Source organism: Rattus norvegicus, chromosome 5 (assembly GCF_021556685.1).
Source record: "Rattus norvegicus strain SHRSP/BbbUtx chromosome 5, alternate assembly SHRSP_T2T, whole genome shotgun sequence".
NCBI classification, from domain to species: domain Eukaryota; kingdom Metazoa; phylum Chordata; class Mammalia; order Rodentia; family Muridae; genus Rattus; species Rattus norvegicus.
Genome location: NC_141538.1, coordinates 139,719,736 through 139,733,400, shown reverse-complemented (window position 1 = coordinate 139,733,400; position 13,665 = coordinate 139,719,736). Strand labels below are relative to the sequence as shown.

The following is a 13,665-nucleotide window of genomic DNA, read 5'->3' as shown; positions in this document are numbered from 1 at the left end:
CTGTTGGCAGGCTTGGTGTAGGTGACTCATGACCCTGGGGACCCATGTAGCCTCTCAAAACACTACTGTCCACCTGTCCACTGCAGTCGACGAGCCAGACTGTCAGCTAGTCTGGAGTTTCTATTAAAAAGACAACTCTAGGAGTTTACCACGTATTAGCCGCAGGGAATCTTAAGATCAGACACTTTGACTTTCTGAGATTTAGAGTCAGGCAGTGGGAGTTCAGCAGAGCAGCCCTGGTTCTGGAGCTCCCAAGTCCTATGAGGACAGGAAGCAGCTCCTGTCCTGTGGTCTAGGTTTGGGGAATAATGGGTGGGTGCTGTATGAACATGTGTGTGTGTGTGTGTGTGTGTGTGTGTGTGTGTGTGTGTGTAGACATGCACAGCTGCCAAGCATGCCCTGGGCAGCATTTTTGAGCTCCACTGTAGCTCTGAGCCTGGAGACTCCAAAGCAAAGAAAGCCTCCCCGACAGGCAGGCCCTAGTCAGGAGGACTTCACTCCTCTAGTCAAAGTAGGAAGAGAAAAATGAGGCTGGCATCATGCTCAAAGCTATTAGGTAGTGTGAATGGAGACGTTTGACTGGGAGCCAGCCCTGACTTTGGTGCTATGGCATATGGCTCACTAGGTCCTAGGCTGAGGTGAGCTCTTCTCCTGCACTCGGCTGATGACCCTGAGGCTCTTGTCTGGATAGTTAGTGCGTGTGACACCTTGGTTTATAGTTCTAGACTCTCTGTAGGAGTTTCTAAGACCTGAAACTTCTGCTAAGTTGACAGGTGTTTGGTACAGATGACTCCAGAGGAGGTGTCCATCCTCCTCCTGCAGGTTCTGGAAGAGGGGTGCAGTGGGGTGAGATGGCAGAGAGGATGAGATGACCTCAGGTTCTGCATATGACAAAGATGCAGGCATCAGAAGCCACTGTAAGGCAGTGAGCTCCCTGTCACAAACCCATGCTCCCATTGCATAAGCCAGGGAGACAGATGGGTGGATCTGCGACTGTGAACCTAAGGGCTGCTGGTGGATAAGCTTGGCCAAGCCGTCCTAGTATTGTCACATGGATGTGTATCTTCTTACGTAGCCTGCATTTGTCCTAAGGCCAAACAGAGGGTAGGCTGTGTGTGCCAATGCTCAAGTGCTGAAGAAGTAGAGGGGGTGTTTACAGGGGATGTGTGTATGGAGGACTACGAGAAATGGAAGGCAGGGCATATGCCCTCTGAAGGGTCAGAGGATGGTGCCATCCAGCTAAAGGTGGCATGAAATTGCTGTATTTTTCAGGTTTCCTGAGAAAACCACAAATCCAGAAGAGGGGGAAAAAAAACCCAACAACTAAAAATATCAGTGAACTCATATAGCTTTTACTGGGTGCCAACTGCTATTTTGAAAATCTCACATGTTACCTCATTCAGATCACGTGACATTGGATGTGCCCAGGGCTCTACCCACTCCACTCACACTGAGGAGACAGTTACAGAGCATCGAGTACCCTTCCCAAGCTCACACCATCAGTTAATGGAGCCAGAACTTGAACCCAGGTCACCTGCCTACACAGTCAGGATCCTAAAGGCTGTGCAATTATGCCCTAAAGACAAATAAGACAGAACCGTGTAAGTCAAATAGCATTCAAGGAGACAGACCAAGTTAGCTCAAGGTAATTTCCCTGGGGCCATGCAGCTGAGTTCTTGCAGGCACATCTAACCTTTCAAGCTCACGGTTTTTCTCTCCAGTGAGCTATGTCATTGTCTTGAGTAAGGGAGGGCCGCCATGGCCTCCAGGTTATCCTATAAAGGCTATTCCACATGTGTTGTTGGAGTTTCTGCACACCATTCAGGTTTAACTGTAAACTCTCGCTTCTCCTCTGATTTTGGTTATCTAAAGGCTTTTCAGCTTCCTTACTGTAGTATGACCCTTTGGCAACTCTGGTAACATGGGTACAATCACACCAAGTGAGAACATGTGCCTGGGAATGTTCACACTGGGTGTCTTGGGAACCGAGAGAAGCCTTTGTCTGTGAAGTTCAGAGCCAGTGCTCAGCAGTCGGCATACTTGGGGAGATCCAGCCACAGTGAACTGGTTAACCCCAGGACAGTTCAAAAAAGGAATGATGTCTATAGGGGGAGGAGGGCAGGTGCCAGGTGGCACTGCCCACTGGGCCATGTGTCTGTTAAAAATACTCAGTTGCCAACATAGACCTTGATGAAGCTTTAAATGATGGGGTTTGGGGCATGGCAGCTGAGCTGTGAGGAAGGCGCGGTGTTTGCCTCAGCTCTGGACACATCCGATCTGGATTCTGAAGAAAGGACAGCAGGTATTGATGGTCTGCCAGCTGGGGGTTGTTTAATGTGCCATCCGGTCCCAGACCTCCTGGACTGGGACTTCTACACAGGTACAGAGCCCACCAGCCAGCAGAGGATTCTACGCTACACACCTACACTAGCTTTCAGTGGCCATCAGTCCGGCCTGAGCCTGGGGCTGGTAAAAGGCCACCGCACTCTGATCTTGGCCCCTGAGGTATCTACAAGGCCACAAAACGATTTACCACTGCAGAGAGGGCCAAGGGGCCAGACCTGGCAGAGGGGCGGTTGGGCATAGACTCAAGAATGACAGTTATGACAGTCTATGCAGGTAAGTAGGGATAACCAGCAAGACTTTTGGCCTATGAGCCCTAGGTGGGCATAGCATGGAAGACATATCAGTAGGTAGATCCAGAGGCTAGGGAGATGTAAGTTTTCTGAGGATTTGAGGGGGGATCTGTGATCCTACTCCCCAAGAGACTTGATATTTGTCTCCCCAGTTCTGTGTTTTCAAGCAAGCTAGATCCCATTCTTGGAGTGCCTTTTCCAAGGTACCTCGTTTCAGGGTGTGGCACCCTCCAGAGGCTCTTGCTCAGGAAGGAGCACCCTACTGAAGGGCTTGTGTGGCTCTTGGATCTTCACAGAGAATTAGCTCCAGTCACAGGGTGACTGGAGTTCAAATGTCTTTTCTTACGGGCTTCCTTTGAGCCTTGTCTCCAGTGTTGAGTTCTGTGGTTCTCAAAGCTCAGCGAGCTCACTGGCAACAGGGGCTGGAAAGGCCCCACCTGTCCCATCATAACACACAGCTCATGGAACCCTCCAGGCCATCGTCACTGTACAATGAGAAACAGGCTCACAAAGAGCCCAGCACGGCAGAGGCCCACAGAGCTAACAGGCAGAATACAAACTCACTGGCAGGTCCCCACACTCCAATCCCAAGCCTTATCCCACCTCAGTTACAATCTGGAGAAGTGGCCTTTGCAGAAACAATACCACTGCGTGAATCTCCAGCTCCAGGACCCACAGCCCGAGACTTCCTACTGTTATTTCCAAAGAGGTTCAAAGGCAGGAAAGGTAAGTGAGTCACAACTAAGAAGATTCAGGTACCCATGTTTGACCCTCCATCTGTCCTAGAGCCATCCCTGGTTGATTTGTCCCGGTTGTCTGTGACTTACACAGTTACAGAACAAGCTGAGTGTCCCCTCCCTCGGAGAGGTTTGTCTACACAGACCATGCAGCCTCTGGCTAAGCTGGCAGAAGGAGGCTGTGGGAATCAAGCTGGTGGAAGGCAGGCAGGCAGGAAGGCCTGAGGAAGGGGAAGGAAGTGCCACTTCTCCGGAACACTCCTGCATGCCCGGAAGTGCTGAGACACCCCCAGCATGGACTCAGGCTGCTTCCAAAGCCATAAGCAGTGGCACTCTCCCATGTGCCCCTCAGAGCCTTGGAAGGTTAGAATGTGTGTCCACACAGACCTGGGGCACAGGTGAAGCTATGGCAGTCACCGAAGAGTTCTTTGGAAGGAAATGGCATGGCTAATTTTTTTTAAAAAAGCCATCCCACTGGCTTTTAGGTGTGGGCCTTATGTACACTGCCTCCACTCCTCATTTCAGCCTGGACTACAGGGAATCCATTGCCTTGGAAACAGCTCCCATTATGGCCACTAGCTCTCCCCGCAGGGCTGCGTGGCAGACCTTTCCCTGCGCCCACCTCTCTGGGCCTCTAGGCCGGGTGTTGCTTAGCTGAGTCCTCAACTCTCGGCTTCTAGGACTTCACTGGGTCTGGGTATCCTGCCTCTCATCATCATCCCTGACTCTCCCTCCAGTGCAGATGTGTCCACCCTGTTCTGAGTATCCTGTCCCGTCTCTCTTCTCCATCTCCCTAGGTAACCCTATCCAGTCAGAGCTGCAAACTGCAGCTGCACACTGACAAGTTCCGCGTGTATTTCCAGCTCAGGCCTGTCCTTTGAGCGCCAGGCTCAAGTACCAGTTGTCCATGCCTCCCTAAAAATATCCTCATGTGGAGGAGGGGCTGCTCTCTCAAATTTACATGCTCCCCACTGCCCCCAGGGTCAGATATCCACTCTCCCAACTTGGTTCTTGTGTTTATCTCTGCTCTGCCATGTACCCAGCAGTGACTGGGGGCCATGCTCAAGGTGACCACACTTCATTTTAGCCTTCCTGTTCTCTTGTCAGGAGTCCCAGGGCTCCCACCCCATTGTCCTTACCACTGCCCTCCCAGCTGGCAAGCTTAACATTATCTTATAATAGCTAAGGTAGCAATGACCTAACATAAAGGCTCCTTTCACTCTCAGCATCCCATGGTCTTCATTGCCTTGGTAACCACTGGTCTTCTCTAAAATTCATGTTGCATTCCCCAGTGGAGACAGAATGACCAGATTTGAAGACATCAAGAAAAATAGGATGAAGCTGTCATGCCCTCTGTGAGAGGCCAGCTACCTCGTACCCAGCCCACAATAAGGAAAAGACAAGGGTCAGCTGTGCCCACTGCTGAAGGTCAGAAAAGACCGCAAGCGAGTGTCTCTCTCTCTCTCTCTCTCTTTTTTTTTTTTTTTTGGTTCTTTTTTTCGGAGCTGGGGACCGAACCCAGGGCCTTGCGCTTCCTAGGTAAGCACTCTACCACTGAGCTAAATCCCCAGCCCCTAGTGAGTGTCTCTTGACCTTGACAAAGCAGCTGCTGAGGTAGGAGAGGCCACCTGGAAGGGAGGGGAGAGAACCTGAGGGACAGCTCTGGGAGGTTTTTTCCTTACATTTATTTGATTTTTAGATTTTTTACTTTATGTGTATGAGTGTTTTGCCTACATGTGTATCATCTGTATGCCTGGTGCCCATAGAGCCCAGAGAAGAGTACCAGATATCCTGGAGTTGGGGTTTTAAGGGTAGAAGATTGTGAGCCACCACGTGGTGAGCCCAGGTCTTCTGGAAGAGCAGGAGGCACTCTAAACTGCTGAGCCATCTCTTCGCCCCACTTTAATTAATTTTATTTTGTGTGTACATATAAGTCCATGTAAATATGTGTACCAAGTGTACACCTGATGTCTAAAGAAACCAGAAGATGGGCATTGGATCCTCTGGGACTTACAGGTCACTGCTAGCTACCATGTGGATGCTGAGAACTGATCTGGGTCCTTTGCAAGAGCAATAAGTGCTCTTAACTGCTGAGCCATCTCTCCAGTCCCACCCTGGGAGTATGCATGTATGTGTGTGTGTGTGTGTGTGTGTGTGTGTGTGTGTGTGTGTGTGTGTGTGTGTGTATGTATGTATGTATGTATGTATGTATTTTTAAACAACTATTAAAACCTAGCTAACTATCCAAGGAGTGATTCGAAGTAGGAATAAACTTTGGGGTACTTAATTTGATTGAAGTGAGGCTGAGAGGGATGGGGCCAGGGCTCTTCCTGGGAACAAAAGGTTCTTTCCTCTGCATAGCATCTGGATCCTTCTGACCCAGGCCTATTGGTCAATGAGTGAGTCTGTGAGCCTCCTTCCTCTAACTTTAGGGAGTAGGGAGCTCATCTCAGAGTGAGATTGGGACTTTGTTCCAGTTCCAAGCTGAGGCTAGCTGTTCCTGCCTCCCCTAAGTGCGGCTGGGCTCCCTGAACTTCACTAGCTTCTTTCATTACCCCCTCAGACCCCAGCACACACATCTAACCTGGACAGGGCATGACAGTCACTGCCATCAGCCAGGTACTTCCTATCCATCCCAGGAGCTTCTATGCCAGCCACAGGCTGAGTTCCCAGCTTCCCCTGCAGCAAAGGCTCTTGAGTTAGGACAATGTAGCCATTACACTCAAGGAACAATATAACTGTATGTGCACAAACACTGTTTCACAGAACTAGCCCTTCCACACCTTTAAGGCAAATTTGGAGTGTTGTTCAGCACAGTGCCCCCAGGTACTTCCAGATGCTGCCTGGAAAAGGCAGGCTTTGTTCAGGTGTGAAAGTGGCAGGGAGCACAGAGAGGGGACATTAGGCTGAGGAGTCAGGGTAGTCCAGAGTGGTGAACACTGTGTGCAAAAGCATTGCCCTAGGACCAAGTCTAGATGAGACTTAGCATGGTATTATGGAAACTGGTGTGCCAGGGCAGGGACCTCAGAGGTTCACCAGACAGGGCTAGTGCTCCCTTTTGAAGATCAGGTAGATTTGAGGAAGGGTGGAGTCCACAGGCAGCAGAAAGTGAAGGCACCTGGGCAGGTCTGACTACCAGGCTGAGTTAAAACTGTGCAGATAAGAACCTCAGTGGGCTATACAGGGAGATCCATGTGGAGAGATCCTCAGTGGCCCTGACACTGGCGGGTGGAGGGTAGGATGCAGAGATAAAGAGAGAGAAGCCATGTTAAGCCCTTGACTACTTCACACAGACACTAGAATGTAGGGAGGCATGGAATCCAGAGAGAAGGTATTTGAGGTGATGTTGAGGTTTGAGTGTGAAGGTTTCATCATCTGAAGTCCAAAGGTTGGAGGAGACGCCATGTGTGGTGGTTTGAATGAGAATGACCCCATATTTGAGTGTTTGGTTCCTAGCTGGTGGACTGTTTAGGAAGAATTAGGAGGTGTGGCCTTTTGGAAGGAGATATATCACTGGGGAGCTCACTGCAGACCTGGTCCCCCCCTTCCACTGCCTGTAGATAAGGTGGGGGCTCTCAGCTCCTGTTCCAGCGCATGCCTTCCTGCCTGATGCCATACTCCCTGCCACAAAAGTCATGGGCTCACCCTCTGAAACTGTAAACAAATCCCCAATTAAACTGCCTTAGTCACTGTCTCTTCACAGCAATAGAAAAGTAACCAAGACACTAGGATGGGAAGCATGGGCCTTGCTTAGCTGTGCTGAGTTTGAGGAACCGTAAGTGACCGAGGCAAAGATACCATAGGCATCCAGAGAAAAGATCTGGAGCTCAGGGTGAGGGCCCAGCTCTGACCCCAGATATTGCAGCAAGAGTAATGAGAAGTCTGAAGCCCAAGAGTTGGATGGTATCAGCAAGGGAGACAATCTCAGCTAGAATCAAAGAGTCTCAGTAGTGACCTGGAGCGCTCTGACCAGCGTACCTCATACACCAGCTGTCAAACCACCCTGTCCACCTCACCCAGCCTGGCCCTGCAGCTCTGGGAAGCTCCCTGTGGCCATCGTGGGCATCTCAGCCATGATGGTCTCTACCTCAGCACAGGGCTTTTGCATTGCTACCTTGATTTGGTCCCCAAGTAGCTCAAGTACTGGATGGCAATTTGATACTGACTGGGTCACTGTAGTGTCTAGCTCAAAGCACCTAGAAGGAACAGATTTAAGTCTATCCTCCATAACGACTGACTAGTTGGTCAACAGCTAGACTTGGGGTCAAGGAATGTGGCTGGTGATCCAAAGACTTGAGGAAGTGAGACACACAGAGCAGCCATCTTTCTATATTTGGCTTACTAGCTCATCATGTGACCAGGCCCTGTCTGTGCCTGCACAGATACCATAGAGAAGCCACCCACTAGCGGATGCAGGGAAAGCAGACCAGAGTCCCACCAGTGCTGTTGACTGAGTGTTTTAAGTTCTCTAAGGCATAGATATGAGTGGGATTGTCTTTCCCTATTCCCAACTCTGTAGTCAGTGGACAAGACTCCAGGGCCAAGGAGGGCATGTTAACAGGCAAACTATAGAAGTTATATACCAGTTCTTCCTCCCAGCCCCATGCTCCAGAAATAAGACTCGGTCTCAAAATATATTTACAAATATCTTGGCCATATAGCTAGGCTCCTCTCTGACTAGAATCATAACTTAAGGTAACCCACTTATTTTAACCTACATTCTATCACATGGTTGGTTACCTGTTCTCAGGTACCATGCATCTGCCTCCTCACATCTTCCCGGGCAACCTCCTGCACCTGGCTCTATCCCAGAATCCCCTCTGCCTCCCGGACGTCCCACCTTCTATTTCCTGCCTAAGTCATAGGCTTTTTAATTGACAGGTGGTGCATCCATACAATACACAAGATATTCTGTCTGCAGCATGCAGTGAGCTGTTCTGCCTTCCTCGCTGGGCTTCTGCTGGACTCTGAGCAGGCTTCATTAGAGACCCTTTTCCAGTATGTATTGCTGTGAAACAAGATATTCCAAGTGTTAAAGAGAGAAAAAGAAGAAAGCACTGAGGCTAAGAAGAAACGGTTAGTGTGGTCAGATGGACTGGCTTTAAGGATGTGTTTAGGATCTTGGAATAGGTGCACCCATGGTGGCAGGAGAGACAAGTGCTTGGTGAGTCCTGGTCCCATTCATGGGATGCTGTGGAGGTGTTCTCAGATATGTATCAACACAAAATGCTCTCCCTTTCCACATTAGCAAATATTCCTAGTGAGTAACACCTACCTCATGAAAGAAGAGGTTCACCAGAAGCAAAGGTAGAGCCTGGGTGGAAGTTGGGGTGAGGGGCAGCAGCGCTGAGGTTGGGACAACCTGATTGTTGATGTCATGTGACCAGCTGGAAGCGTGAGGATGACATTCCCCATAGCCAAGAGCAGAGTGAGGCGCTTCAGATGGAGACAAAGATCTGGGCACAGGCAAGGGGCCTGTTGGTGTCCATGTGATGAATTTGTGGGAACCATAGCCTTCCTTGGCCTCATGGGGCTTTTGTCACTGGCACAAAACTGTTCTTGTCCCCTTCACAGAGGAGGAGGATGGCAGGGCATAACTACCAAGCCTGGAGCTTTGGACTAGGCGGCATGAGAGTACATAGCCACACGAGGGCGCTCTAACCAAATGTCAGGCACAGGAAGATGCTGGCCCAAGAAGAAAGAGGGCCAGGTTTTGGCTCTGAAGCAGTACCTAGGGTCCTGTTTTTGTCAAAGAGGCCCTTCCCCCCACCCCATTGTATTGTGGATATGCTTCAGGGATGTTCACCATCTCCTGACCCAGTACCTGTAAAAACTACTTCCTGTCCCCAAGAACCCTTCTAGCCACTACAAAATGCCAACTTTCCAGAGACTCCCACAGCTGTCACTGTGTCTCCATGAGGTAGCCACTTGCAGATAATAAAGAGTGAGAGTCTCCAGTGATGGCCCATGTTCTCAGAGACTCATCATGGTGATTGCTCTCATCAGAACTATAGAGAACTGGTACCACCCTGATCGCAACAGGGACGCAGACACAGGACCCCAAGACAGACACCATGGTTCCTGCTCACAAACACGTGGCTACACAGAACACAAAATGCACAAAGAACTTCCACAAAGTACATCTGAAGCCAGTTGCCCTTTTAGAGCCTGAGGTGCACAGGGTGTGTCCCAGAGTGGCAAAAATAATGTGTCCTGGACCTGCCAGTGGGCAGGGTGGCGACAGTGTAAAGGGTATTCAATGACTCTTCATCACCATGGGAAATGGGTGACCTGGGTGGCCCTGGCAGGACAGAGGCAAGACACTCAAAAGGAAACAATAGTCTAGACTGATGGAGGGCTGTGACTTTATATCACTTCAGTGCTGGTCTGAGAACCTGACAAGATCTGTGGACTCAGGGCTGGAAGAAGACCTTGGCTCTTTCAGATCTTCACCAAGGATTCCTGGTGGCATTTGCAAAGCAGATGGCCTTGGAGTCCCACAGTTAGAGAGGCCCTGTGAGGACTATAGGTACCTTTGGGCATCCCACAGCCAGGAGTCACTGACCACCTCTGCGCACAGGTGGTAGGAGGTCTCCTGCAAACAAAGCATGAATCTTACCCTCCTTCGAAGATCTTGACCCTCGTCGGCTCGCCTCTCTTGGAAGTTGGAGTACCTTCCTCTGCCTTTTCTTCCTTCTCCACTCTAGCTGGGTCTTTCTGGCTCTCCAGGGAAACCATCGACGGGAGGTGCACCTGAACTCATCAGGAGGACAGAACCAAGATTGGTTAACCTTGTGGACTGGGTCAAGGGCAAAGACACATGTGCCCACATGGCCTTCTGGTTTTCACTCAATCGCCCTCCACAGAATCAAGGACTGGTCACAAGAGACAGTCTCCTCCAAGCTGTGTTTTGACCCCCTCTCAAGATCATTTTCCCCTGAGGTATACAGGTAGGTCTCTGTGCTCTATGTTAGCCTTGGGGCCTTTGGGGACATGTCTCATTCACCTTGGTCACTCCAGTACTTAAAACAGAGAGATCAAGAAGACAGATAATGCTGAAGAAATAGGTGAAGTCTTGGTTCTGCCACACGAGTTAACTGTGATGTTCTCTTGGTCGGATCAGAAAGCAAAAGCAGCCTACTAGGTTAAGGGTGTGGCCCCAGCAATGCAGAGGTCTCCTGCTTCCCGCACTAGCCCTTGTGAGCCAACACCAAAGGCCAGAAACTATAGGCTCTCAGGATGCAGGATCAGCCTCAGAGTGGGGACCGGGGTATCCACTCTTTGCAGAGCAATGAGCCGCAGTGAGACCTGGCTCTGTGGGGAAGGCTGACACTGATTGTGAACTTCCAGCATTTTTTCAGGGTCCTGAGAGTACATTCTCTAAGTCTGAGCCAGGGGCGTGGCTATCTTTACATAGGGTGCTGAGATAAGGGGCACCTTGGGATCCAGGAGAAGCGAGTTCCAATGCCAAATAGAACCCACTGGAGGCTGGGATACCCTTAGATAGACTACTACACTCTGTGGGGTGTGAAACTAAAAAGGCTTTCGGCCGTTTTAAAAAGGCTTTAATTTGTGTGTGTGTGTGTGTGTGTGTGTGTGTGTGTGTGTGTGTGTGTGTGTGTACGTTAATTTATGTATGCATATATGTGCACAGAAAAGAACAAGGCATCAGATTCCCTGGAGCTGGAGTCACAGGCAATTGTGAGTCACTTCATGTGGGTGCTGGGAATCTAAACTCTTGACCTCTGTAAGAAGAGTAAGTACTCTTAACTAAGGAGTTAAGCACTCTTAACTAGCCATCTCTCCAGACCTGGCTTAGACCATCTTAAAGATCTATTCAGAAACTAACTTCCATGACTCAGTGACCCCCATAGAATCTCTACTAATGGAAGGGGAAAATGGAAACCCAGCCCAGGTCTAGACAGCTGTGCTGGTGGAAGCCAAGCAGTTAGATTTCTAGGGCATACTTCACATTCCCACCCTGGCCTGCAATCCACAGAGTGGCCGAAGGTCTGTCACAGGCAGGTGCACAGTATCCTGATGCCATTGATGCCACTCTGGGGAGGCCAGAGGAGGTAGGATTGGGTGGCAGTGCAGTTCCAGGAAACAGTGCCTAAACCGAGTGGGGTGGGGGTCTAGGACCCATGTTAGCACTGAATAGTAATATGGGTCATATTAGCTAGGACATAGTCATGGCTTCACTGGTTAACATTGTTACCCACACTCACAGCCTTGAGCTAAGCAACACCCCTCATTTTCAGATGAAGAAACCAAGGCGCAGGGAGGAATGGCCCATGGTCACACAGCTGGATAAGTGGAATGGGCCTCAAGCCTAGGCAGTTCAGTCCTGCAGTGGGAGCCCAAAGAGTGAGGCCCATGGAGGGGGAAAAGGGGAAGAAAAAGCATAAGAAAAGAAATGATGGCAAGATGGATGATGGTGTAAGTGTGGGTCCCTCCAGGATCTAAATGCATATGACCATATTCAATGTGACGTAGAGTATACCTGCAAGATACAGTGAAGCCAGGCTTCCTAGTACTTAGATAAGTGGCATTTTCATAATGGCTAGGGGAACTAGGTGACAACTGTCATCGGAGTGTGCAGAAGATCTTAAACTGTAGTCAAGTACAGGCTGGGTGGTGCTGGGGTTGGCAGGGGGTGAGCCTCCCATTAGCGGAGACATGCAAGCAAGGGAATGGGTGTTGTAGAAAAGCCACAGCTTACAGACCATGCAGTTATATAATGTGCCATATTTGTGCACCTTGAGCAGGAAAATTTAAATTCCAAGGAAATGTCTGTAGGTTTTAACTCATTTTAGGAAAGCAGCAGAATGAAAAAAATGACTGTTAAATCTATAGACAAGAAATCAACACTCCTTTTGCCTTATATACCTCTGACACCCCTCATCGGGGAGCAGGAACAGTTCAGGCCTGTTTCAAAGGGTTTTGGAGTGAGCTCTAGTTCTGAATCTGATCTTTGCCATTTACTATGTGGCCCTGTGTAAGTTACTTGGCCTCTTTGAACTTTGGTCTATTTACCTATTGTACCCTAGTTCCCCAAGGTCTTATGAAAACAAAAGTAAAGTTTAGCACAGTATCTGGCACACAGCAGGTGCCCCAAAAGTTGTGAATATAATTATATCAGCATCCTGGCAATAGCCACAGTTTATGGTAGTTACATCAGAAGTGGAAATCCTGTTCAGAGATGTCTGTGGACTGACAAAAACATCAGAGAATACATTTGGAAAGCAGTTTGTGGAGAATATCCAGCTGAGCTCAGGGTGCTTCTTTTATGACTTTCACCCTCATGATGAAAGCAGATGGCATGAGCGTCTGTGAAGCTGCAGACACAGGTCTGCTCTCAGGTCTACAAATGGAGTCTGGGTTCCAGTATCTGTGTGGGATTTGGTCAAAGCATCTGGTTGGAACAGTTACATTTGGACATAATTAAATTTGCAATTATCTTTTTAAAAAAATTCATTCGTTGGTAACGAGAGAGAGGCAGTGGGGGAGAAAAACTCTTTATATCCAGTTAGGTCTGCTTAGTTCAAATTCTGGAATTCCCAAATGTTTGCTCCATGTCCTTGACCTCTTTCCACCTCTGAGCCCAGGTTCCCTCATCTGCATATTGGAGGAGGTGATGCTGTCTTACAGGTGGAGGTGAGTAGTAACTGGGTTCCAGGGTCCAACACAGGGCTTGGCACCAAACAAGACCGCTGGTCACTCCATAAATTCCAGGCATAGTTTGAATGTAAAAAGTCTCTATATAAACTGGTGCTGTTTGGGAAGGTTGTTCAACCATTAGGAGGGGCACCCTCACTGGAGGAAGAAGGGTCTATTGTGAGGCCCTTAAGGGTTTATAGCTGGCTCTGCTCCTTATTCATTCTCTGCTTTCTGAATGTGGAGGCAATGCAACCAGCTAACTTCCAAATGCCTTCCCTGCCTCTACCATGGCTTCCTGGCCACTGTGTATTGTATCCTTCTGAAACTATGAATAAAAATGAATCCTTTCCCTTAAGCTACTTTTGTCAGGGTATTTTTGTCATACTAGGCCAGCACAGGTCATGACCTGAAGCTTTAGGCTATACCTGCCTGTGTAAAAGTGTCTTTTTATGCAAATTGGAATTTTTGACTTGCAAATCTGTTAAGTTATGAAGTAGCCCTGGTCAGAGGTGATGAAAGAATAAATATGAGCTGCATTGAGAGCCTACTGCTATTCTGTAGCACAGATGGCTCAAATTGTGAGTGACATTGTTTCCTACAGGTGGAGAGGTTTCCCACAGCCCAGTTCTATG

At 49.1% G+C, this 13,665-nt stretch overlaps 1 protein-coding gene across 6 annotated transcripts in view; it reads right to left on the bottom strand.

The window, feature by feature from the left end:
• The window catches only part of Hivep3 (HIVEP zinc finger 3), a 402,531-nt gene that overhangs the window by 19,922 nt on the left and 368,944 nt on the right, over positions 1-13,665 (bottom strand). For all 6 annotated transcript variants that reach the window (XR_015619738.1, XR_015619739.1, XM_087549278.1 and 3 more), the window contains 1 exon segment: positions 9,993-10,126. Coding sequence is in view for 4 of the 6 variants with exons in the window: in XM_087549278.1 (XP_087405404.1) it covers positions 9,993-10,126 (134 nt within the window). In the remaining 2 variants the exon portion in view is untranslated.